Here is a 27,650-nt window from a genome sequence, read left to right as displayed (position 1 = left end):
TTTTATTTAGTCCTTACTGAATGCAACACACTACATAGCACAGTCTTATTGACTACATTGCCAAAGAAGAGTATGACTTTTTAAGAACTTATCTTCAGAAGTACCCAAACTTATGAACAGCTCTTGTCACCAATGCATCTGAACAACTGCAACTACTCTCTTTGAACATGATTTGCATTTCAAAACTTAGGTGTCTTAAGCAGAGGCAGGCTTGAAACAACCAGTTTCCAAAAAGGTAAAATTTCTCTTTTTTATCTGCATACAAAAAGAAGAATTGTGCCAGTCTCCATGCCAGTTAGATGCAGCCTGACATGGACTCCTGACACAGGTCCACAAACAGATCACAATAGGTTTGGCAGAACTTTTCTATTAGTTCTTTGCTGTTTCAGCAGAATCAGTAACATCAAGTTATTTAAACAGGAAACCAAGGTCTGTTTTATTGCTACGTTAGGTACCACTTCTTTGGATATTCTCCTAATCACTACCTCAGGTGCTTCAGCTGCACATTACAGAAATGCAAGATTATTTATAACAAATGAGGAACCATGCAGTTCAGTAATGTCTGTGATACAGTTGAACACTGCATCTGAAAAGAAGCATTTAATTACAGAACATATGCTAGCATTAGCACTTCTACCAAATTGTACATTTATGCTTGCTGTATTCACCTTCATAGCTTTCATAAAGCCAAAAATATTTCCTGAATTCTTTAAAAATACATTGATATTTTAATCTAATAATAAAATATCATAAAGATAAGCAACTAGACAGGTACAAAATGTTTTTAAAAGGTGAGACATTTAAATTGGTCAAATAAAAAAATTATACGGTGTCTTGATATTTAAGGAGAACATTTAATGTTTTCCAACACTTCCCACTTTGGACAATTAGCCCAAGGTTAACTCTATCTAGAGTGTTTCCTCAAAACTCCTCAATCATCTATTAATAGCTTCTAAAAATATACTTTTTCTATAGCATTCTCATGAAAATCATACACATGGAGTAATTCAACCCATCTCTTTTACTTCCCAGAATTTCTCCTTTTCTGTATATCTGGTATCTAGGACTCAACCTGAAAAAATAAATGCATGTGCCTGACTGATTCATGTATGGATTCACGTATGCTAAGGTAAATAACGCACAGGTAGTTTACTGGATTAGGACCCAGTACTGAAAGGTTTCAGTGTCATGGAATGTCCTTCAGTGACATCATTCATATCAAGGATACTTTTTCATGGTAATGCCACAATGAGGAAATGAGGTCCATTCCAGTTGCTCATTACTATTGACAAAACCATTAACTAATTTATGACAGCACTAGAAGTGGCAGTAAGTAGGGCAGAAAAAAAGGTGGAGGAATCTCCCATTAGATGTGAATTCGCAAGGCTGTCTGCTAGGAAAATTACCTCTTTAATTTTAACCCAAATGTGTTTAAAACCTTTTCTTAAACAATAAAGAGATGGGATCCCAGGATATGTTAACAAACAAGGATTCTTAACAATGATCATGAGAAAGCATTTAATTTAAAATACACTGGTAGTCATGCTGACTCAACGCTGCTATATACTCCTAAGAGTTAGGCAAAACTGCTTGAACACCTTGATAAGCTGGCAAAAAGTTTCTCCTTCACAGTAATGAAAGATGTTTTATACACATTATCCCCTCCACAAAGCAGTTATTATGGTGTCTAAAATAAGTTTTTATTTTAAATCTTTTTATAATACTTAGTATTAGTAAGACTACTTCAAACAAAAGCATAATTTTGTTAAAATTGCAACATTACCTTCTTAGTTTGAAACCCTGGTGCTGTATTGTGCTAGTAAACAATTGAAAAACTTTGAAACAGAACTGCTGTTTGTTCATGATAAATAAATTATAACTGTTCTCATTATAAACATTATAATCAACACTTTTTTTCTATTTTAGTAATTATGTTATTGCTCACTGTTAAAAGTTACCTGCCAATTTTAAGAAGTGATATAGTCTTTGTAAGTGTAACTTCTGAAGAGACAAAAAAGTGTGTATATTTATACATATATGTATATATAGGTGCATAACCACATATACTCACACACATACTCCACTTCTCTATTTTGCCCCCTTTTTAGTACTTCCACATAAAGGCCCCCAAAAGCATGTTACTACAAAAAACATGTTCTAAGGCAAAAGAAAACCTTCCTTCTTGATCATTAATGTATTTTCTGGTATCATATTCCACGTGTTCAGTTCCTCTACTGAAAACAAAAGTGTGCCCTGCTGTGCTAACATCAGGTTTGCATACACCTATCTCAACTTGCCTAAACTCATCCCACAAAGCTTTAACGCATTTTTTTGTGTATTATAATACATCATTGTTTAAAACAAATAAAATGGAATTGCTTATAAAATAGTGCATAGGTTAAATTTCAAAACATTGTACTAATGTTAAATTAGAGGAAACATATTGGAAGTGGCCACACAATGCTTGTACTTCTGTTATTTGCTTCACTGCTCTTTGGGGTTAGAACCATAGATCATAGACTCTGGGAAAGGATTTGACATCTGCCTAAAAAAGCATCACATGCAAAATTTGGAACAATTTAAAGAATTATGCTATGAGAATATAATGTAAAAGTACTTTCCCCATACATTATAAATGGGCTTTATTTTTAGAAAGGGAAGGAAAAATATGACAGCATTTTGTACAATGAGCTTTACCACTATATTTATAGGTTCATCACATACAGAATTTGATTTTTAAAATGTAGCAAGAAAGATTCTAATGACTGTGATATGAAAACTTATTTTCTGAGAGGCATTAGTTTCTGGAATACCCTACAAAAGACTGAAAATAAACCAGCTTGAGCCTATTTTCTACCATCAGACTGCCTGACACATGTGAAGCCATCTTTTCCTGCTTCATTATTGATTCAGAAAATTCCATGTTTGTGTACAACTGCCATGAAATGTCTCTAAAGTAAGAATAATGCTTTGCAGTGCAAGGGAAAAAGAGTCAAAACTAAAAGATGTTAGTGATTTAGACATTTTAAAAAAGCCTTCAAATGCTCAAAACACACAGACAACACACAGAGGAGGAGTCCTATACCAGCTAAGTGTTGCTAACGTTAGTCTGGAAGACTTTAGTAAGGGGCAGATAGACACGGACATGTATGATCACAGGCAATTGCCTTACCTTAGCATGCAGTCAAAATTTAGAATTTTCATAACTGAAGATTCTATATTGAATTAAATTTCCTAAACTCATACCAAAAATAACTCCTTGGGGGGTAAGGAAGGGAGAAGGAAGGGGAAGAGGTAATGAACGTGACTGAGACATTCCTAGACTTGATGCTGCTCCTGGTTTAGAACAGAATTACCTAACTACCAGATGTACAAGTAAAAGGTGTCAGTTTCCTCCCTAACATGGATGCCAGTGGGAAGACTCTTAACTTCTATTAGCATAACTGAAATGAAAGGTAATCATACATCTCTTGTTTGGGAATGAAAAGCAACTATTCAATTAGACCGAATTTCTTTCTCATCTTCCAACTTTGTTCCTATTTTTCAGGTATCAGAAAGAGCTATCAGCCATTAAAATCCAGCTTTGAACATTACAGTAAAACAATTACAGTTGTAGAAGTCGAATGAATTGTAGTTTCTCTCCTGTAAAGAGCTTATCTTGAAGATTTCTGTGCAGCACTGTGTACTTTCACAAACACTAGATAAAATGCCAATTCTTCTTGCAGTTTCAGTTTGCAGTTCATTTGCTATCATGAATGTACTTTACATAACAGATGAATGATACTTTGAAAGTTGATTATGAGAGACTAAACAGTAAAAGACTGCATCTCTAAACATTACAATATTGATAAAAGGCTAGTTGTGAAGCAATTCTATTAAGTATTATGTATACTGATCTTTATGCTGTATGATCAGTTGTATAAGCCAGGAAGAAAAAAGAGCACAAAGTATTAAAGTGAAAATAGCCTGTCATGCATACCTTCTCTTCCCCTAAGTGATAATTCCCTATTCCCAGAACACACTTATTCCAATACACAACAATTATTTACTCCCGCTCAGAATGAGCAAACACAATCACTTAGACAGGCCTGAGGTCTGAAAGTCCATTAGGGTTTCTTGAGCAGAGTTTGTCTGTTCTCCTCCAGGACAGCAACAGGATTCAGACGAAGGATGAAATGAAAACAATGGAAGAGAATGCTCATCATCTTCCAAGTTGCTCAGCATTACACAATTCTACATTCTTGCACCTATGTTTAAAATTAATGTGTGCAAAGCTTTCAGCTAACAGTTACATACCTGCCACTCTGGTCTGTAGTCCATGTAACAGATCTTCCCTCCGGTTTGGTTTTGTACCATATTCTTATTGCATGAGGAAAGTCTGTTGGACTCTGAATTCCTGATTTCTTTATCTCCAAGCTCCAAGTGCCAGTAGTAAACAGAAGCTCTCCACAGCCAGGTGCCTGGCTGCACCGAGTAAAATAGTATAGCTGTTCCTTCCAGCGATCTGCAGGTAAAGTCACAAGTTCATGTATAATCTGATTCCTGAGATTTTCCAGCTCCTTTGAAACATCAGTTAGCTTGGGAGACCTTGTGAATTTTTCAATGCCTGACACAGCGGCAACATCTACCTCCTCAACCTTTAGCACAGATAAATCACAGCAGTCCAATACCAGCAGAAAATCTTTGTTCCCATGATTCTCTATGTCACAGCAGTCCTTTGAACTAGAAATCCCAGAAGCCTGTTCCTCGTTGCTATAGTTACCATTTTTATCAGAAGTATCTTCTTCACCTTTACCACAGACAGCAAAATCATTACATTCCGTTTTAAATGAACAGGCACTCACATTTGTCACAGGAATGTGGCAGGGTTCAGATGCCCTCATTTTACAGGTTTCATCAAACTGTGACTGGCAGTCATCTTTGCCAGTACTGCTGGTTTTCCTGTACCGGCTCCCAGTCTCGAAGAATAAAACTATGACACCTTCAATAACTTTACTTTTAAAATCCACATCCAAGTCCAATATATAGTGCTTTACAAGCATGTAGCTAGTGTTGGCCATTAAGGGCAAGTCATCCTTCATGGGGTCTAGCTGTGTCTCCATGTTCCAGTCTATTGGGCAACAGTTTTACAAAGTCTTAGACTTTTCTTATATATGACGTCTCCATAAAGAGCAAGGATATTCAGCCTCCCAGTGCCAAAAATAATTTTGATTAATATTACGGTATTGAAATTAATTGCAGTTCTTCCACTTCTCACATTCTATTAAAACAAAACAAAACAAAAATAAATCAGATAATTGTTTCACAACCATTTCTGAAATGCACTAAATCTAAAAGTTATTTAAAGTCTAGTTGCCTTTATTAAAAATAGTACAGCCAAAGGGTGATTGTGTTGCCACAGAATGGCATCAAGCTAGTTGCTTCAGGATTTGCTGTCAAGAACCACTGGCTTTATTTTTGAGAGATCTCAAGTGAAAATATTTCTAGACAGCTTTTATAAACTGAAATAAACAAACTTCACTATAGGCCTGTTGACTCTCAGCACTCGCAATAATCCTATAGAAAAGATACATGGTTATGCATCATCTACTTTAATTTATTACTGCACTGTTTGTTTTTAAGGTTGCTGTATTAATTTCAAATGCATTGCCTCAAATGATAGTGATCATTTTTCTACTGTGATTCTAAGTAACAAGAGTAAGCCTAACTCTCCCCATATGTCTTAAAGTTTTAAAGTAGTAATTTCATGTATACAATGCATCTCCATGGACTAATATACTTTCCACATTACAACTGCTCCCATATCAGCACTTCTACTAAATTACAAGAAAATGAGCCAATTGACTATGAGTGCATTCCAAATATTCCTTTGAGATTGCTCATGAAGATTTTTCAAATTTATAGTTAAATACTTAAGGTATATGATTACATCTTAATAGCTGGAAACCCATTAACACTTGGGATAATACCATCTTATAGAAAACAAAAGGTCGTCTCCCTGGAATATATGCAAATACCTATAAATGCAAGAAAATATTAAAATGCATCAGCATTTGTTGCAACAACAGGCAGAAGTTTATCACAGAAGTTTAACTGTCATGCATTCTCTGTTTTGCTATGAGCATTGAGCTAAAGTTATGCACTTTTAGCTCACTTAAGTCCTTTTTGTCTACTTTCTAGACTAGAAATAGAAATCAGAGGAAGAAGCAACTGTTAAGACGTGCAGTTCTCTCCCTTCCAGTTCAGTGACACTTTCAGGATCGGCAGCCAAATCTGTTTTTAAGTGCCTTAAGTGAATGGATACTCCCTTGTGACATTGTTTCACAGTTCTATATCCTCTTCATAGACTTCAGTGTCCGAAATCAGTTTTTGTTGAGCTCTCAAAGTCAGGACAGAGGAGAACCCAGACTCCCCTAAGACTTGCTCTCTCTTTTGTAGGAATCCAGGGCATGCTATCAAGCTAGCACCAGTAAGTGAAAGACTCAGGCCAAACAATTACCTATACCATTCCCTGAACGAGCTTCACATAAAGCACATAGCAAATATCTCCCTTCTTTGATAGCTTTCTACCAGCCAGAAACAGCTTTTACAGGGATGTTTTTGAAGACAAGCTGAGAAAAATCTTTCACTTTTGTATCAATCCTCCTGCACTTTTGCAAACATACCAGGGCACCAAGCTCACTTCAGAAGGCCTTCTTTCACTGAAACATCCCAGTAAATTCAAAATAATTTGAAGATTGCCTGCAAGCGGCAGTCACTGCATCTTTTGAACGGTTTCCAGTAGATACTTCTCTATTCTGTTTGAAAGATTTCCCAAACATTTTCTCTAAATTTATTCATCATCTTGTTCATCATAAGTTTTCTATTTTGAGTGCTTTCAAACTTCACGTATTTGCACGAAAACACTTGGCATCTTGCACTGCCTTAAGTGATGTGTACATCTGTGTACTTTCAGAATTCAACCTTGTATCAGGATCCAAAAACAGATTCATGAGCTCCTGCAGAGTCCCAGTGATTTTGGTATGGTTTCCAAAGATTACTTACCTTTGCAGATATATGTGCAATGTAGATCTGTGTTTTGCCAGCTTGACTGTAAAAAAAAAAAAAAATAGAGGAAGGTGCAGAATTAAATAGCCTGAATGCATATTGGACCCTAATATCATCATAGTGATTGCTTTCTACTTAATTTAAGGAAGTCCAGAAAATAGTACATAAGTGGAACTAAAGTATTGAAGAAGACCTTTAAGAAAGGCTGAGGGAAGATTCAGCAAACCTCAGCTTCGTGAATGAGCAATGTCTATAAACAGCATATGGCCATTACAGTCATGTCCTGGCCTTGAGACCTAACTGGGAATATCACTAGAGCAACCAAACGTTCTAAATGCTGCAACATAAGCAATGCATCTATGATGTCTGTGCGTAACGCTGTGGACTGGAATTGATGTTATCTGCATTTTCTTCTGTCTACCAAAACCTTATGACTTCTGACAGGTTAGCTAAGTATCGGTGGTAGAGAAAAGAAAGAAAGTGACTTGGTGGGGAAAAAAACCAACACTGAACTGGCATTCAAGAATCCCTGTTTTGCACAAATACTTAGATTTTCTCATTTGAAAACCAGGTATAATATAATATAATATTATATTATATAATACTGATACATTTTATAAAATGAGAGTACTATACTAACAGTAAGTATTTGTGCTATACTATTTACAGGTGTTTATATCGCTGTTTTTCTGTTCTCCATTTGGAAGATGTGATCAATTTCTTACGTCAAAAGTACTAAGATAATTACACTAACTTACATTAAATTCTCAGCTACCATGGTAAGAAGCACCTCTGAACACCTTAAAATAAATCACAGAATCATAGGATGGTTTGGGTTGGAAGAGACCTTAAAGATCATCTAGTTCCAACTTCCCTGCCACAGGGGGGGATCAGGTTGCACAAAGACCAGGTTGCTCAAAGCCCCATCCAACCTGGCCTTGAACACTTCCAGGGATGGGACATCCACAGCCTCTCTGGGCAACCTGTGCCAGTGCCTCACCACCCTCATAGTGAAGAACTTCTTCCTTAGGTCTAATCTAAATCTACCCTCTTTCAGTTTAAAACCATTACCCCTTGTCCTATCACTACAATCCCTATTAAAGAGTCCCTCCCCATCTTTCCTGTAGGGCCCCCTTTAGGTACTGGAAGGCTGCTATAAGGTCTCGCGGAGCCTTCTCTTCAGGCTGAACAACCCCAACTCTCTCAGCCTTTCTTCATAGGAGAGGTGTTCCATCCCTCTGACCATTTTTGTGGCCCTCCTCCGGACCTGGTCTAACACATCCTTCTCCTTCTTGTACTGGGGACACCAGAACTGGATGCAGTACTCCAGGTGGGGTCTCATGAGAGCAGAGCAGAGGGGCAGAATCACCTCCCTCGACCTGCTGGCCACACTTCTTTTGATGCAGCCCAGGATACAGTTGGCTTTCTGGACTGCAAGTGTACATTGCTGGCTCATATTCAGTTCTTCACCCACTAATACCCCCAAGTCCTTCTCCACAGGGCTGCTTTCATAGTAAAAAGTAAAGCTGCAGCTGAATCTCTACAAAACCACATTTATTTTGCATTTAGAGGACTGCCAGATTTGTTTAACATTAATTAACAGGGAAGATTAAAAGGTGACAAATAGTGCCATACAAGGAAACTCAATCCAAATTAAAAAAAACCAATGAATTCAAGCATTATCAAAAAATTAAATTCTATAAATATAAATCCCATTCAAAACTATTAATACAAAAACATTAAATCCATGAGATTCAAGAGACAACTGAAAACAAAGGCCAATGAGGCTAAAAAACATGCAGAGTGGATGTTCATCTTCTACAGTTTAAGGCTTCAGATCAACACTTCTGTTTAGAGGAGATGACACATCTGATCATGTTTACAAACAGAGCAACAGATCAGAGGGACACACTTGTGGGCAAGTAACAAGTATTACTGCATACACTCTGACACTGAATTTTAATTCAGATGTAACACTGTCTGTTTAATCCTATCTCAAATCCCCTTAACTTTAGATATCTCAGCTTTCAAAAATTGTAGGTAGCCTATCTCCAAGCACTAGTAAGTGAATTTAAATGGCTGTTTTTTCAGGTGTCTCAGCTTCTGAACCTCTGAAGAATTTTTTAACGAAATATTTTTAAGGAGTCTACAGAATATTAGAACTGTGCAACAAAGAAGCTGATATGCTATTCTGTTCTGATGGTATTGGGGACTCATTCGAATATCTTTGTATTTTTATGCTGTATTTTGATAATTTCATATTGATACTGAATTAGCAAAAAGCTCTGTCTTCTCTGCAAAGCATGCTCCTGTACAAATAATAATTTTACTTCTTCACTAAAGCCTTACACTGGAAGTTGCATCCTATGAAGTGAGGTGGTGTCTCACATAATTTGAGATAGTCCTATTTAGAGCTCTCCTAAGTGGAAAAGAAACTGAATTTAAGCACTACAGTTTTAAGACAGGGTAATCATGCACACTTTTAATTTAAGTGTTTGTAATAATTTCACCAATTTTAGCTTTTTAAAAGTAGGGGTTACATTACAAAGGTACAGCAAACTCCACTAATCAGCTGTGGAGTTTCTAAATATAAAGACTTCAGATAGTATAATCTGCAACAATAGATGGAAAATTATATTAAAAAGAACACTGAAGAAGTCCAAGGAAATATATGACCATGAACTTCTTTGTCAGTCTTGGGATATACATCCTCAGTGTGAATTTTTGTCTACATGATGTTAATTGAAGTTCTGATACTTCATAGTGTACCTTCTTCTACCTAAACCAAACATAGTGACTAAGAGCTTCACCATTGGTTTTTCAATATCCAACTACACACATACATACACTGAATTCAGAGGAGGAAAAAAATGTACACAAATAAAAAGTCTGATTTTTTTTTTTTTAAATGTCATTTCTATACTATTTGGTCTATGCCTGGAGCCTCCAAAGAGTTACTGCTTACTAAATAACATGCCAAAAATGCACTGTTAACAGAACAGAAATTATAAACAAAATTACTTCCTTTCCCTGTCCTCTAGTGTTTCATGGTCATGCACAGCAGCAATGTTTGTTTTAGGCAGTTTTGTACTGCTGTATAGTTGTACAGATTAAGAAATATCAGAAACATACTATAAAACAAAAAACCTATTTAAAAAACCTCAATTTTAGAGGTTAGCTTAAAATTATTTTTGGTCCTATCTGTATAATTTCAATTCCAGTAACTTAGACATATCTATTTCTATTACATAAACAAGTAGCCAAAAGTAAATGTTAAATGCAGTAAAAGAACCTTTAAGTCCAACCTTGGAACTCTAAATAACCATCAGGGATGCTGCACATGCTGTTAATTGTCTGTTAATTCTGATGTAAAGAAATTGTCCGCTAACATTCTTGCACTGGACAGTTCTTAACTTAGTGAGGAACTCATCCACAGAAGTTTTGCTAGAGCACAATTCAGCACCTTTCTGCCAGCAGCAATAGTCCATACATAGCATATAAAAAACCACCACATTTAAGACAAATTTGAAAGAAGCTGCTATTAGTATAATTGCTTTGATCATCTATTACATAAGCCCTCTCCTTGATTTTGTACCTCCATTATATACTACCATTCCCTGGAGGCAGGAACTCTATGTTCATTATTGCCATGATTTCCTTATCACTGTGATAATGAAGCACTCTTCTAGAAATTCAAAAACCCACTGGGAGTATGTGTGTAGAACTGCAGAGATAAAGCCCCTTACTGAGAAGTATATAATAATTCATTAGCAAGGCTTGTTAACAGAACCAGACATTTTCTTCTACGTGCTGAAAAGCAGAAGCCTAACTCCCTGCAACAATACAAAATTGTATAAAATAGCAAAATAAGACAAAATTGGTAAAAACATTTCTTAAGACTGTATCCAAGTTGAGATTTTAGAAGAAAAAAGTCCTATAAAAATGTTTAGTTGCAACTCTGTCTAGCACTATAGTCCTGTAAAGAAACAAACACTTATAATACTGGCTTTATAACGGTAATGGGATGTTTGTTGCCTAGATCCCTATTAACTTTTTAAATTGCTGACACTTCTTAACATTAAAACTTCAATAAAATCTATCAGATTAGAAGTTTCAGAAAATATGAATATGCATCTCAGGTTGTAAAAGTAAAAAATCAAGTATTTCTGAGGAATGGTTTGATCATTTCATTAGAAGCTACCATGATGCATTTGCAAAAGAGTATGCGGTTAGCATACTCTTACTACCACAGCATTCTCTGCTTTATGGGCAAGCAATGAGACATTTAAAAATGTTCTTTTATATCTATTTTTACAGAAACATAGAGACTAAAGACAGAGGTCTGTATACGGAAACATTTAGCTGTACAAAATAATGCTAGATGTTAGTAGAACACTCCTGCTACATCACTCTCTGGGGTTCCACAGTATTGATAAGACATGGGACTCTCAGCTCTTGCCCACTCCTATTCATATTTGCCCAAATTAACTGTGCACACTTGTCTAGTTTGCTTCATTTAAAATGTTTAGAAAGTTCATAACCTGACTAAATATTTGCACTGCTTGAAATACACACCTAATACTCATTAAAAGCAGTAATTCAAATACGTGCAGGGACCTATTTAAAATGTGCCCCACATATGTGAACTAGAATTTTGGCAGGTTACCCTTCATTCACATCAAAATGTATTTTCATCAGCCAACTGTGTCACTTCTACCACATTTGGCCTTTCTTACCCATGTCATCCAAACTCTAGATTTATTAAAAATATTCTCCAAGTATATCTTTTTTCTTTGTTTCTTTGCTCTATTTTTTTGTGCCTCCACTATTGCATACATACTTCATGTATCTGATAGATTAATTATATTGTCTGGAAGAGTCCTCAGTGGAAGAATCTCATTCTTTCCCTTGAGATGAGACAGAAGTACGTGAAACAGTCTCTATTGTTTTTAAATACCTCTGCCGAAGGGAATTGTTCAGTTTCACTAGTTAGCATGATCCATTTTTTCATAATATTTAATTAAATATTCTTTCCTGTAAACATTTTTCTTAACATCTGAGCTTCGCTAAGTTCTTGTTTCCTGAAGCTTTGGATAAAGAGGACCTAGTTATACTGTGGATGCATTCATTTGCTTCTCACTTCTGTTCCCCACTTCCACTCAAGAGATCACTCTTCCACCTCTCCAATCACTCAATACACCAGTTCAGAATAGACAGATTATTAAAATAAAGTTTAAATTGTGCTCTCAGTCAAAATAGTTCATTTTGCCTGTAATAAATTAAGACCATTTACATAGCTTCGTCATTCAACAGATCCACAGGGGCAGCAGAGACCCAGTGAGAAATAGAATAAATACTTGTGTTGCTAAAGCTAGTAGTGATGTTTCTTTGTAATCTCAGCCTTTAAATCTCACTGTTTGCTCTACAAAACCTGAGCCAATATCGCTATAACCACAAAACAATTCTCTGAGCTTTTCCCATTTTTTTATTTGCACACCGAATTTCCCTTTCTGTAATACTTTCTACTTAACTGCTATTTAATTTTAACTTAATGATTTCAAGTCATTTTTAAAAAACACTTACATCCTGAACTCCAAAGTGCTTGTAACCTCTCCAGATTGACCCCATCCAATCATTTGACTAATGCAAGCATAAAACACGTGAGGGTGTGTATTCACAACAAAACTAAGCCCATGTTAGCCTGAGATGCCACAACAGGAAATGAGTCTTTCTTCCTCAGATTTCTGCACAGCCTTCCTTCCTATGAAGCTACACAAGTGCAGGGGGCAACTCAAGGGAAGAGGCAGGAACATGCAGCTGGGGCCAGAACATGATCGCCCTTCAGGAGGCAGTTCAGATTGGAATAGACTTAAACCCAGCATGAAACCATATCCATATGTAACAAAATCTGAGCAAAACCCAGGACAGGCTCAACTACATTTAACTATGTTGAAATAAATTTTAAATGCTCTCAGAGTTAAAAATTACATCAGTGGTGAATGCTGAAGATGGTCTTGAGATTGTTTTTGGTGGGTTTTTAAATTACAAACACACAAAAGATAATTAAAAATTAAATTCAAGGGCAAATTAAAGCAAGTTAATATAAGATACAACAGTCCTTCCAAAGCAAAGCAAGAGTTCTATTATTTCTTCATTATCTAATAGCTCAACTGGTTAGTAAAAGAAATCAATCAGATTATTTTAACAACTTAAACATTTGACAAGTCTCTCCTGCATGGGTTTTTTTCCACTAAATATTCAGAAGCTGATTCCCTAACAATTCACTTAGCTTAATTTAATCCTCTGGAAAGAAACTATAGTAAGTGTACTGAAAAATTGCAATTTCATTGACAGAATAGGCTTAGCTGAGAGCTACTAACATGGCTAGAGGACTGAAACACACAAATACAGGACGAAATGCTGATGGCACTGTGTCTGGTCAGCTTTGGGATGAGGCAGTTAGAGAAGATTACCTGCTATATCCCAGTACCTAAAGGGGTGTGTACAGAAGATGCAGCCAGACTCTTCTTAGAGGGGCACAGAGAAAAGACAAGCAAAAAGATAATAAGCTGTCTTGCAAATACAACTACATTCCATATTATACTGCATTACATAGAGCTAACATTTCTAAAAATTAAAAAAAATGTTCATTTTTATATTCTGCAGAGTTGCTTTCTTGTTGTTGTTTAACTGAAACACTAAATGAAAAGGTGTAGTGGTGCATTTCTTTCCCCTTCTTTGGTCTGATTTATGAACTCGGGAAGTCTCGCTTGGCCTTAGCATAACTGAAATGAGTCGGGTGGTTAAGCATTCCTTGACTGTACCTGGAACTCTCACACGGCTAAGATGAAGCCATGCAGACCATCTCAAGGACTCCTGCTGTCCAGCAAAAAAAAACCCACAAAAAACAGAAATAGAGATAACTAGTTCTCTTGTAACAACCTTGAGACATATCCCACTCCTTCCCTAACCGCCTTGGAGCATCCCATATCTGAATCTTAAGTCATTCTCCAACAGCCCCGGAGTCTTCCTTATCGGAATTGTAACTCACCTGAAATGGTACCAGTGCAGCTGGAATCCCAGTAATTTGCTTATCACTAAAGTCAATCATCTCCTGAACCTATAAACAGTGGTACTAAGTGAGACCTTTTGAGCTCTCCTGGACCACAGCAGGCTGCAACCAGCATCCCCCTCTGAGTGGGACGCCTGTCAGAGATCACAAGCTTTTCTGTTTGCAAAGCTCGGAGTTCTGTCGACGAAAGCCGACAAGACTTGGGCTGATACTCTCCGTTCCTTGAGGCTCAACACTTTGCCTGTTGAGAATGGTGCCAAAGCATTCAACGTGAACATTTCCACTGAACTCGAGGCGAATTTTTAACAGGTATACTTCTTTTACTTGCTTATGTATATCTCTCAGTGCCTTTATGCATGTGTGTGTGTACTAATCTGAATATTCTACAGCAAGTATATTACAAGTTATTGCTTTTCAAATCTATACTTAAATTACTGTCGTGAACTTTACTGGACTGTGAATGAATCCCAGGCTGTTATTATACTCATAATCCCTTTAGATATAAACTGTTGACCATGTCTGGGACTGGGAGTTGATCCAGCCACACCTAGACTCCGACAGGAGTTTAGAAAGCAAGGGGGTCTTCTCTGAACCTCGTGACTCAATGGGAGGGTCTTCCTTACCCTTTTCACACTCCTGATCTCTGTACAAATCACAAGAAATCAACTCTAACTCAGTTTTTCTTTGTATATGTCTCTTTTTTTAACCTACTGTGTTTTGGTCTCTGTATACCTAATTTTCATGTGATTCTAACTTAATTTTCTTCTGTGCATTTCATCCATGTATTAAGTAATACAGTGAACCTTGCCATCAAATTCTGTGAAGTCGCACTTTTATGTAAATTCCTATTAAATCATTTTTCTTTTGCTGATACCATTAGAAGAGATTCTTTAAGCAGTCCAAACCACTCCATTTTATGACAAATTGGCATATCGGCAGATGGCAAGTAGTATCACTGATTACTTATAAGAACATGAAATTAGTTCAAGTCCCAAATTTTCTGATGAATGGGCTCGTGACAACTAGCATGATTGGAAATCTGTGGAAAAACAGCTAAAGTTAGCCAGAGCAATGTAAAAGATGGAAAAGAAATGGGAATTATTTGCAAAATGTTAGGCACCTACTTAGAAGCTGCTCTGCAGTTTAGGAAGAATAGCGCTAAAAGGGAATTGGACTTAAAGGAAGAAACAGAAGGCAGAAAAGCAGCTGAATTAATACTGTCCTTGAAAATTGAGCAGCTGCAGAAACAGTTACAGGAAGAAAAAGAGAAAAAAACAAAAGTTCGAGGAAAGGGTTGAAATGATGCTTACGCAAGCTCCCTATCCCCCTGACATTGTGCAAATTAGGAAACCAATTGTATCCCCTAAAGAATGGGATGGAAACATATGGGGTGACCCCGATGATAACTATCCAAGGAGAAATAATCCTCTGTTTTCTTTAAATCCCCCTGAACATGAGGCCAGGCCCGTTATAAAAACAGAAGAGACCACTGGACCTCCAGGTGGAGCAGGAGATTGTACCCGAAAAACAACATTCGATCCAATTCAGATGGCCAATTTACAAGAATGCTACAGCCGTAAGCCAGGCGAAACTGGAACTGAATACCTATGGTGAGTGTGTCTAACTGGGGGAGATAGAATTTTACTCAATGGTGATGAAGCCAATGGATTTGGGGGCCCTGGTGTCTTTTTAAATGCTGGACCTGTACCCCCAGATGATCTCCACTCGAAAACGAGTGGCATACTGGGCTGGTGGAATAGATATTTTAGAGAAAGGAGAACCTCTGTTAATACCTATTAAATCCTTAAACGAGCTCTCTACAGGTATTACAAAAGCTGCCTGTAACCAGGCCATGCATGAACACACCTCTCTTAATGTTCCTGTATCAGCCAGCCATTGTGGATCCTGACATGATAAAGCCTCTAATTAAGGGAGCCCCTGCTATGCTTAAACTCTTCCTCATTGCAAAAAAGATGAAATCAGGAAAGCCGCAGACCTTTTGGCCATGAGGGAAGTCAGTCACGACAAAGAAGAAGCCCTAGTGCAAGGGAATCTCCCCGCCCGGGCAACACTGATGCATGACATCATAAATCATGGACAAGAAATGGGATGGGATAATCTGATGAAACCAAAAAGATAGGTCATAATGTTAGGCAACTTAAACAATCAACCCAAAATAACCCCCAAGAACAGGAAGCCACTGATCGATCATAAATCCAGGGTTCAGAGGTGGAGAGAATTATACAACCAAGCACTGTCACTAGGTATCCCTAGAACTGCAATTCAAAGACAAAATGCCAGGCTTATCCAGAGTCTAATTCACGCATTTCAGAAACATAATGATGGCGACAATCAGACAATAAATGCTCCAAACACTCAGACACTGATTCCTCCTCTGAGAGGGAATAATAACATTTTTTCTCCCAAAGATTCGGAAAAAAAAAACCTAGTAGCGCCCAGACAATGATTTGGTCTGTCGGTCTGGCAAATGAAATCCTATCAATGGATAGATAACAATGGCCCATACACTTTGATTCCAGTTGGCCTTCGACAACAGTTAGTGAAACTCCTAATAGATAGAGGAGCACAAATTTAAATCTTAACAAAACAAGATGCTGAGAAGCTGGGTGTATGACACGGACAGCAAAGAGTTAAAATCACTGGAGTAAATGGAGCAACTGTTCTATGCTCAACCTTGAAAGTTAATTTATGGCTCCCGGATGAGAAACGTATGGGCTGTACTCAGTTTGCTATCAAGGATCACAATGAAAATATTTGGGGTTTTGATGTTTTGAAGGGCTGAGCCTGGTGCCTGCTGGATGGTAATGTGTGGTCATTTGGTTCAAACCCCAACCCTGACAAAAATCAAGAGGCTAGAATGCATGTATGCCGTGCAGCCCTTGCAGTTCCTGATTCACAGATTACTAATGTGCCACAATATCCGACTTCTGCTACAGCATGAAATGGAATTTCAGAGGCAATAGCAGATATAGAGAAAACAAAAATCATCTCCAGAACTCATTCCCCATATAATTCACCCATCTGGCCAGTCCGTAAACTGGATGGGAGGTGGCGTTTAAGAATTGATTGGGGGCACTCGAATGCCAATACAGCCCCGCTAACAGCTGCTATACCAAACATCGCAAACTTAACAACTACTTTGCAAGCAGCTGCACAACCATGGATGGCAACATTAGATGTGAAAGACATGTTCTTCATGATCCCCTTACAAGAGAAAAATAAAGAGAAATTTGCTTTCACTTGGGAAGGTGTACAATTCACTTTAACAGACTCCCACAGGGATATAAATGTTCTCCCACAGTTGCTTATGCTGTGCTTGCAGAACATTTACAGTCTCACTCCCCCAGGATGTGAAACTATACCAATATATAGACAATATTCTAATCAGGGGCACTTCCCCTGAGACAGTGGGGGAAGCAGCAGCAGCAATGCGACAGGCACTACACAGAGCAGAAGTTGAGATCCCACCTGAGAAATATCAAGGGCCAGACAGAGAGGTAAAATTTTTAGGTACTTGGTGGATTGCAGGTAGTACAGTGATTCCACCAGACGCCCTAAGTACAATAGACCAATTAGAAATGCCCCAATCTAGGAAAGAACTACAACAACTCATGGGTACTTTATACTGGAGAATGCATGTACCTGAATTTTCTATCATTGCTTGCCCACTTTACTCACTTTTACTGAAGGGAAAACCATGGAAATGGAACTCTGAACAAGACAAGGCAGTTAAAACCTTAATACAGGAATTAAAAACATATCAATCACTGGGACCAATTCACCCCCGCGATCCTATTATAGCAGAATAGGGTTTTGCAGAACATGGTACTTACTGTAATCTGTTCCAAACTGGCCCTAACAGACCAAAGAGACCTTTACTGTTTAGCTCAACTGTACTTAAAGAAACAGAGCAGAGATACTTGGAGTGGGGAGGACTTTTGTCTCTAACCTGAGCAATTAAACAAGCTGAGAAAATACACCTGGACAACCTGTTATGGTGAATCTGCCGCAAATTGGAACTATGCCTATGACTCTAAACCTTGTAACTCACTTGCTTGGGAAGCTACTGATAGCAGTGGTACAAAACACAGAATCAGTGCTAGGTGGGTTTATCCTGCATCACAAAAGGGATAAGCCGTTCAGCCCTCTCCACCAAGACTTCTCTTTCTTTTCTTTTACAGGAACAAATGAATCTGTATTGATGGCGGCAACAACAACAATAGCAACAATACCACTGTGGAGATATACAACCACTCAAAGACCTGTGTTTGTAACTTTACCAAAATTGTGGGATACGATTTTAACTATTCAGCTCCTGTCAAAACTTACCAATTGCCACAAACTACAGTCATATCACGACGTACTACCTACCCCCAGCAGAATGATTCTTACATAGGTGAGAAAACTGTTACAACATGATGACCTAAATCTGTTATCAATTAATATGTATAATATGACTGAAATACCCAGGGAGCTGCTAAAGTCCTGTGTACAATTCCATTAAGTTAATATTTAAAATAGGGAAACAATAACTAGACATGATTTAGTGTTTAGGAACTAACTACTAGACAATGGGGCTTTATGTCAGGAAAGGTAATGGATTGTGGTCTGGTCAATAAACCTTGAAGAACAACTTGGAATGGCCAAGATCAGGGAAGAAGTAGGCAAAAGGTAATTCCTACAGGGTGAGATTGCGACCACTGACTCATTGACCACCTACTCAAATGATACTACCTACTCTAAGGAAGGTAACAAAGGAAGAAGACAGAGTGCGTGCACTAATTTACATAAAGGGTAAAAAATAAGTAAGGAATCATTAAGGAAAATAAAAATGAATATGCATTAGTGAAGTGTATAAATGTGAGGACTTTTGAGACAAGGGTATGCTATCTTAAGACAGGCATGTGATCACACGCATCACTGAAATTAATTTGAAAATACCTCGACTCTGTGTGTTATTGGCTTGCATGCCGGGTAAATGAATCCGCTTTTAGGACAACAAGTTTTGGCGACCCAGATGGGACCTCACTGACAGCCTTGCCCGGATCATCTTGCCGCACCCAACGGGGAGAAAAGAACTGAGTGGACTCCAGCGCACACCAACGTGTTGCTCAGGGATTCCATCAGCTCCTCTCGTGCAGCTGGGCAGTAAGTGACACAAAAGTGCAATGCTATTTAAAAGAGGTAATTTTTCAAAAAAAGGGGGGAGAGGAAGACTACTGAAAAGCAGTGAGCATTTGGATCCTACGTAAGACGTATCAAGGAGGATACGCCGCAGAAGACGAAGGGAGACGTCCCTCGTAAATTATTTTCAGTACCAAAATGAGTGCTATTGCTTCTCAGGAAGTACCCTCCTGCTCTCCCTTAGGATGCATCCTAAAGAACTGGAATAAATTTGGTGGGGGGCCCCTGACAAAAGATCAGTTAAAATGTTACTGTAATCAGGGGTGGCCACAATACTGATTAGAGGATGGTGAGAAGAGGCCAGAAAATGGACCTTGGAAATATAATACATTATTACAGTTAATGCTGTTTTGTCGTAAGACTGAAAAATGGGATGAGGTAACTTGTGTTGATTTATTCTTTACTTTGAGAAATGATTGGGATGTTTGAAAAAAGTGTGGTTTAAGAGATTCTGAACACCCAGTTGGCATATAGGTATTGAAAGAAAAAAAGGGGAAAAGGAACTAAATCTTGTTGTACTGCATGTGGAGGTGGAAAAACTGAGACTGGAGGAAATGAAGAGGATGTACAATTACTAGGATAGCCTCCTAACAATTCAGAGATAAATAGTTCGAGTGATGAAGAAAGTGAGCTGTTTATACTCTCAGAGGCAAGATGCGACCATACCGCCACTCTGTGGGAGAAATATGGATTGACTTAAGTCACGGGGTGGAACGCGGTGGTGCATTTCTTTCCCCTTCTTTGGTCTGATTTATGAACTCGGGAAGTCTCGCTTGGCCTTAGCATAACTGAAATGAGTCGGGTGGTTAAGCATTCCTTGACTGTACCTGGAACTCTCACACGGCTAAGACGAAGCCATGCAGACCGTCTCAAGGACTCCTGCTGTCCAGCAAAAAAACCCCACAAAAAACAGAAATAGAGATAACTAGTTCTCTTGTAACAACCTTGAGACATATCCCACTCCTTCCCTAACCGCCTTGGAGCATCCCATATCTGAATCTTAAGTCATTCTCCAACAGCCCCGGAGTCTTCCTTATCAGAATTGTAACTCACCTGAAATGGTACCAGTGCAGCTGGAATCCCAGTAATTTGCTTATCACTAAAGTCAATCATCTCCTGAACCTATAAACAGTGGTACTAAGTGAGACCTTTTGAGCTCTCCTGGACCACAGCAGGCTGCAACCAGCATCCCCCTCTGAGTGGGACGCCTGTCAGAGATCACAAACTTTTCTGTTTGCAAAGCTCGGAGTTCTGTCGACGAAAGCCGACAAGACTTGGGCTGATACTACTTAATTTTTTAACTCAATTTTCTTCTGTGCATTTCATCCATGTATTAAGTAATACAGTGAACCTTGCCATCAAATTCTGTGAAGTTGCGCTGTTATATAAATTCCTACTAAATCATTTTTCTTTTGCTGATACCATTAGAAGTGATTCTTTAAGCAGTCTAAACCACTCCATTTTGTAACAAAAGGTAAGGAGCAAATAAAGAACAGAAATACATCATTTTAAGAACGAGTATACCAAAATATACCCCCAGGAAACAGTGTCTTTACATTTTCAATAGAAGTCTAGAATGTAGCTGAAATAACAAGAGGACAAACAAAATATTACTCTTCTGCTCCAAGGTTAATTAACCAGAAATTTCCAAGATAGATTATATGTTTAGAAATAGTCAGACTACATCACTGTTTCTGAAGTTGGTGGTTTATTTTCCACATAGAATTTAGCTTTAATATGTATTTCATTGCTGTATTATTAGGGTGATCTTCCACACAGTGTTCAGAGTAGCTACTTAAAAATGTTAATTGTTTGTAACAATGAAGATGCCTAAACAATATTGTCTGCATTGTGTGTTTGGAAAGAAAATTCCTTAAGAGTCTTTATAAAGGCATCTTAAGACATCTGCAAACTATATGAGAGATTTGCAGGAAGTATACAGACCTAGAGAGATAGTACCTAGTGCTTTTAATAGAGATTGGGCCACTAAATGTCTTAGGAAGGGAAGGATAGGAAAAGGGAAGAGATGAACAGAAGCCCCAAAGCATAGTGAAGTCTAATTATTTATTCCCTCCACTGACTCTAAAAAGCTCTAAAACAGAATTACAAAGCTAAAACTAGTACAGAAAAGACTGAGGGGAAAAGGTCCTTAAAACTTAAATCAACTGGTACTTCAGTAATAAATTAAGATGAACCCAAAGACAAAAAATCTTCAAGTAACACTAATGTACCTGTAAAAAAGTTCATTCCATACATAAATTTTAGGGATGGAAAATTGGGAAGCATTGTGCTTGTTTCTGAGAGAGAATACAAAATAAAACCTTCAATGTGAACACAAAAGAACTTTACCAAAAGTTAACAATAACTTTTAAAAACTCTTCAGATCATTAAATGTTTGTATTTGAATCCTGGAACTTCACTTCACTTCACTATGGGAACTCTTGTATTTATAATCTTTTGACTATAACACACTATGGTAAGAAATAAATGATGACATGAGTGTTAGATTAATTTCTACTTTTCTTCAAGCCAGCCTAAACAACAGTGCTAATCTTCAGTCACAGAACTTCACAACATTCACCGAACTAAACCTAAAGGACTTTAATGCAAGATTAGTTAAGTTTTCTGGCACATACATAAAATTTTCATACAAAACATTTGTTAAAAATTATACGTAGCACCACATTCAAGGTGTGCTTTTATTATTTTCTTTGCAGATATTAATTTACCCTAACTGAAAAGGTTTTCCGTAATTATATTCCAGAGGACTTGGTGTGCCCTCTTGTGTGGGGGTAATGTTACACCACTACGCATTACATCAGTTGGATACATATGCAATAAAATTCTCACTTTATAAGTGATTACAAAATACAAACAACACACACTGCCTTTAAACTATTCTTCTTGCAACTTCAGACTTACGTCACACCAAAATTTATAGAAGATAGGTATAATCAGTGCTAACACAATGTATTTTCCAGATTTTTTAGAAGGAGCAAATACTAATAGAGCTGCAAAATAGTTGTGCTTTTTAATCCTATTTTACTTGTACTTGCTTTATTAACAAGAAATTTAATGGTAAAATGATGTATTTGCAGTACAGAAAAAACGTATAAGACTATGCAGATTTTCAAAGAATCTAGCAGTATTTTAAGGCATGTATATGATAGTCACCTGATCAAGAGCTAGAAAGATGATTTAAATGTTTCATCTGGGCCCAAAGCCATGTTACATAAGAATTAACTTGACATGAGATGAACGGATGCATTGTCTTCCACAGCACTGCTAATTTTATGACATTAAAATACATGGATAAATGGTTTTGTTCCAGACAAGATGGATATCTACTCCTCCTTCAGGCTGTGCTTGGCTTATCCAACACTGGATCTCAACCACCCTGGGAGAATGTCTCAGTTTTATCCAAGAAGAAAAGACAGGAATGAACTGTTTATTTGGTCACTTAAATAGACAGCCTTTTAGTATCAAGAAGAAAAATAAAAGATCAAGGCAATTACTGACTATACACCCAACTTCTGTAGCAATGAAACTGATGACATAGGAATCACATTAAAGCAAACCAGAAATCAAACCAAGTGAAAAAAAAAAAAAACCCAAGCAAAAATTGATAAACAAAGGATGCACTTCAATAGAAAAGGAAGATAAAAATTACTGCAGAATGTAATATCAGAACTAAAACGTGGGGTTTTTTAATTTCTGGAAAGGACCATTGTGAAAACCCATTACTGAACAGGGCAAAAAGATACACATTTATATATATTGTTGCATTTATTTACATGCTAGGCATCTATATCTTTGCTTTCAGTCAGTACTGCTATTTCAACAATATTGTAAAGCACATGCTGATATTTTGTTTGACGTTTAGCATCTACAAATAGACTGTCCCTCATTGGTCCAACATGACTAAATCAGTCAGGTGAGACAAAGTATGTGTGCACTCACAGAAGCCAAAAGTTATAATGACAGGTATAAGAGATAGGTGAGGAGAAAAAAAGAAAAAAAAGTGTAGCTGTGCAACAATCAAACATGCTTGTAAACCCCATGCTCTCCTCTTATTTGAACTGTGATGTCTTTTCATAAATATGTGATAACTTGGGGAGTTCAACAGAAGAGGCTGTAAATGATGATTTAATTTACCATTTCATTCCAACTGCATTTGATTAAATGCAACTTCTATATTTTCTTCAACCAAGTCTTCCCAAAAATGTACAAAACCCATAATATAATTATCCCACCAACATGCTTTCTACCACAAGTACTAAACACAGCTTATCAAAATCCCAAGCAAAATCAACAGGAGCTGCAATGTTATGCAAATTTGCAAGTCAAATCTAGGTATACAAAGGCAGGATTCTTCCCTACTTTTTAGCAACTTTCCCTACGTTGTTGCTAACATGGTTCAAATACCTCTAAAGTGTTTTCCAGACAAGCAAAAGCCATTGGTATGCATTCTGTCATGCAAATGTCAAAGCATGCAGGTATCATTTGGTTTATTTTGTGGTCCAGCTATCTAATACACCCTTATAACTGAACTTCTATTCATTCTGCATTTCCTTTCATTCTTCCTTAAAAGGTTGAGAATGAATTGTAATCATGGTGTTCACATAATACGAGAAACATACTACCTCAACGGCTGAAGCAATATCCTTGCTCTACACCTTGGAAGTTCTCTGTACATATCTGAGCTTTGTATATGCAAATAGTACATCTTTTACTACTGCTTCCTCAATACGCTGTTCTGAGTCAGTACTGCTTGAATTTGATATGACAAGTTCCTCACTACTTTATGCACATATCAAGGTACCGTCATCATAGAGAAGATACTAGAGCCATTACTTCTGACATCTTTTTTGAGATACTTCTCTTACACAACATTGTCTTCTATAATATTTTTTGCTATATTCCATCCATAATACAAGTATCTGGTGTTCATTTTTTTTGAAAGTAATGCATTTCACCTTTAGAAAAGGAGGTTTGCTAGCTAGGTTCTAAGCATGAAAACAAATTAGGAACTGTAATGCTACCACAAACTCTTGATGATCATTTTACAAACACTGCTTTGTGTGATACTACTTCTACACACAAAGATGCAACAAATTACTAATACATTTTTAAAACAGACCTCACATTCAATGCACCTTCCTTATCAAATGTACTGCATGAGTCATAAAAATATAAGGCAAGCTAATTGTTTGGTTACATGTTTTAATATTTTAGAAGATAGATGTTTGCAAAAGAGTAAACACAATAATAGCAGATGGTGGCCAACATGAATAGACTCAGTCTTGATTATCTGTGCATAATGGAGTTGCATAAAAGGCACAAAGAATGGGAAAAAGGGGAGAAGCGATCCTTCATGGAATGATATTTGTATAACATTGCTTCTCCACTTAATACAGAAAGCATCAGCCTGAATTAGAATCATACACCTCTGAAAGAAAACCCAAGAAAAGAGCTTCCAGGCAAAATAAAACATGGTTGCAAAGTAGACAAGATTAGAGAATAAAATTCCTAAAAATACTATAGCAAAAACCATTTTTTTTTGTGGTAAGAAATACACAGTAATGCACACTTTGTTATTATAGTTAAAAGGAAAATGAAATAGAGAGCCAGGAGAAGGAAGAACTTGGAAACATAATCCTGTCCTGCAGAGGAAAGTGAAGAAGAAAAAAAATGGGCATCTGAACTACCCTGGCAATATACTTACTACCAACATTAAATTATGAAAGTACTTCTTCAAAAGGTATAGAAGTATTTCAGTACCACAGACTTTCCCCACATGCCACTGGCCAATATCCAGATACTACACATATAAACACCACCAGCTTTTTATCCCCATGTAAAAGACAGTGCAAAATAAAGCCATGTTTGGTTTCTCTTCACCTTCAGTTACGCATGATTTGCTTTGTCCGTACATAAAAGCTAACTCAGTTGCTTTCAACATGCAGGTGTTAGAATGATAACCCACAATAACCACAACACCCACTTAGCATTTAAAGAAAGTGAAAACTGGGGCGGGGGGGGGGGGGGGGGGGGGGAGAGGGTGTCTTTTGGATAAACACTCTCTTTAATAATTATAAGATGTTTATAACTAATTCCTTTTAAAATGCTTTCAAGGAAGCTTCTTCCAAATCCAGTTTTATAAATTTTTCATACAATGTAAGACACTAAGATCTTACCAAGAGTCAGTTTTGAACATCAGCGTCAACAGTAATTTTACTCTTTAAATATCAAGTAATATCTATACATTATTTTCAGTAATTACAAACTTATTTTTATTCCACACACTTAACACAAATAGCTGAGCCATCTTAAGCCTTTTTAAAGCCGGAATGAGTTCTTTAGATTAAAGTAACACTTAAACAAACAGAAACATTTGCTACTGTTCAACTACTACAACCAATCCATACAAAAGAGGTTGCAGACCTCACTCTGCGTCACAAGAAGCCCAGTGCACATCGTAATGATGCTTTGATGTGAAAATTAATTCACTTAGTAATATTCCTTGACAAAGCAGCTGGTGCCTTTCCAGAAGCCTCCTTTTAAGTCTGGAAACTATAGAAACAATGAGCATAATGGAAGACCTTCTTTACCAACTACAAGTTAGCAGCAGTGGAATTTGCCTCCTATTAGTTGAAATTACAAGTCAAGACAGAAAACTCCTTCTTTCTTTCAGATGAAATGAGAAGGGAAACACCAAAAAATCCAAGTCCCCTTCTGCCCCTAAACCATCCATTCCTGAAGAAAAACCCATAATTAACCACAGATTGAGACAGAAGATAACTTGCTATTGGTAAATGAGCTAGCAAGATCATCCTGATATTCCCCATAAACTCTCTTTAATCTATCAGCAGTTCTTTGTATTACAGTAGTGACCAAACACCTAAAAATCATTAAAACAGCCCAAATATATGCAGCTAAATATTTTCCAAGTCCCTGCCCACAAATCTACAATTACCATGTTTATAGAAAACCCATTTGTGTAAGGACAGAGTTTTAAATTTTTTTATTTTACAACATGATTTCAAGGTGGACATTGTCCCACGCAACCTGCTATACCTAACTCTGCCTGAGCAGAGGTACTGGACTAGGTCATTTTTAGCGCTCCCCTTCAACCTCAGTGACTCTGTGGAAATGATGAACAGCATTAAAGAGGTGAAAAATTACCTTGGATTTTATTTCAACTCAACACACACATGAAAGGGGGGGGTGCGTGTCTGATTTTCAGGAAGTGGAGCATGCAGTTGAGAAGATATTCATACATAGGAAGTGTCCAAATCAAACCCGTGCTGAAATAGAGTGACTGTTTTTAACTCAATGCAGCTGTCATTTATTAAATACCACCTACAGTGTGAAAGAACTATTTCCTTAAGGCTGGAATCAGAAGTGTCTTCTCTTTCCAATGTTGTCATTGGCAGGCCGCCTGTCACTTGGCTTGACTTTTGCAAAACTAAGCATTATCCTGAGTAAAGGAGCTAGCACACAACTAAGCTGAAATCCTCAGATGAATTACAAACCGTCACATATTAAGACATGAGTTTCACCTGCATGTTTCAAAGCGCTGAAGAAGCCAATGAGCAGAAAAGATTGTTAACCAGCCTCGAGAAGCTTGGGCAGAATTGCATTTAAAGTTCTCTCAGGAAACTATACTTAAAACTAGAGCCCTACAAGAAGAGCACCGATTCAAGCTGCCTAAGTAGCCTGAGAGAAGACGACGGGTACTGCTGGCTGCACATCCCCTACTACTCGGCACGCTGATGGCCCTACTGCTGACTACTCTCCCGCCGCAGCAGTTCCGATCGTTACGGCAAGGCAGGGACGGCAACGTTCGAACTTCCAGCAGCGCCTCGCACGGATCGGCCCGACGCCCCCGGTGGGAAAGGCGGCGGCTCAAGGGAAGCCAGCGCGCCCCGGCCCCTTACGGGGCGCCCGGCTCCCCCCTCACGCCTCCTTCGCCCGGGGCGCCTCGCCAGGCCGGAGGCACGGGGCTGGCGGGTGAACAGAGAGGGAATGCTTACAACGGCGGCCGCTGACACCGCCAACCCGCCGGCTCCCGAGGCCACACGGCACGGCGCGGCGCGGCGCGGCGCGGCACGGCACGGCGCGTGTGGAGCCGTCTGACGGGAGAGGGGGTGAGCGCGACAAACGGCCGCTACCGGCCCGCTCCCCTGCCGGCCCCGCCGGGCGCGCTGAGCTGCCGCGACCAACCGCCCGCCACAGCCGCGGCGTTACCTGCCGGGCTCACGCCGAACCCCCGCCGCCCTCCGGAACGGCCGCGGCGCTTTTTGATGACCTCACCCGCCCGGCA

General features: G+C 38.1%; 1 protein-coding gene across 9 annotated transcripts in view; it reads right to left on the bottom strand.

Annotated features, from left to right (window-relative positions):
* Positions 1–27,650, bottom strand: part of AOPEP (aminopeptidase O (putative)) — a 214,864-nt gene extending 187,214 nt beyond the window's left edge. For 8 of the 9 annotated variants that reach the window (XM_069776426.1, XM_069776425.1, XM_069776428.1 and 5 more), the window contains exons 1-2: positions 27,575–27,650; positions 4,297–5,260 (exon numbers count right to left, since the gene is read on the bottom strand). In XM_069776426.1, the coding sequence (XP_069632527.1) occupies positions 4,297–5,102 (806 nt within the window). In that variant the 5' untranslated portion in view covers positions 5,103–5,260; positions 27,575–27,650. The remainder of the gene's footprint in view (positions 1–4,296; positions 5,261–27,574) is intronic. The other variant, XM_069776433.1, reaches the window with a different exon arrangement.

Source organism: Haliaeetus albicilla, chromosome Z (assembly GCF_947461875.1).
Source record: "Haliaeetus albicilla chromosome Z, bHalAlb1.1, whole genome shotgun sequence".
Classification (NCBI taxonomy): domain Eukaryota; kingdom Metazoa; phylum Chordata; class Aves; order Accipitriformes; family Accipitridae; genus Haliaeetus; species Haliaeetus albicilla.
This window is presented reverse-complemented; position numbering and strand designations above follow the sequence as displayed.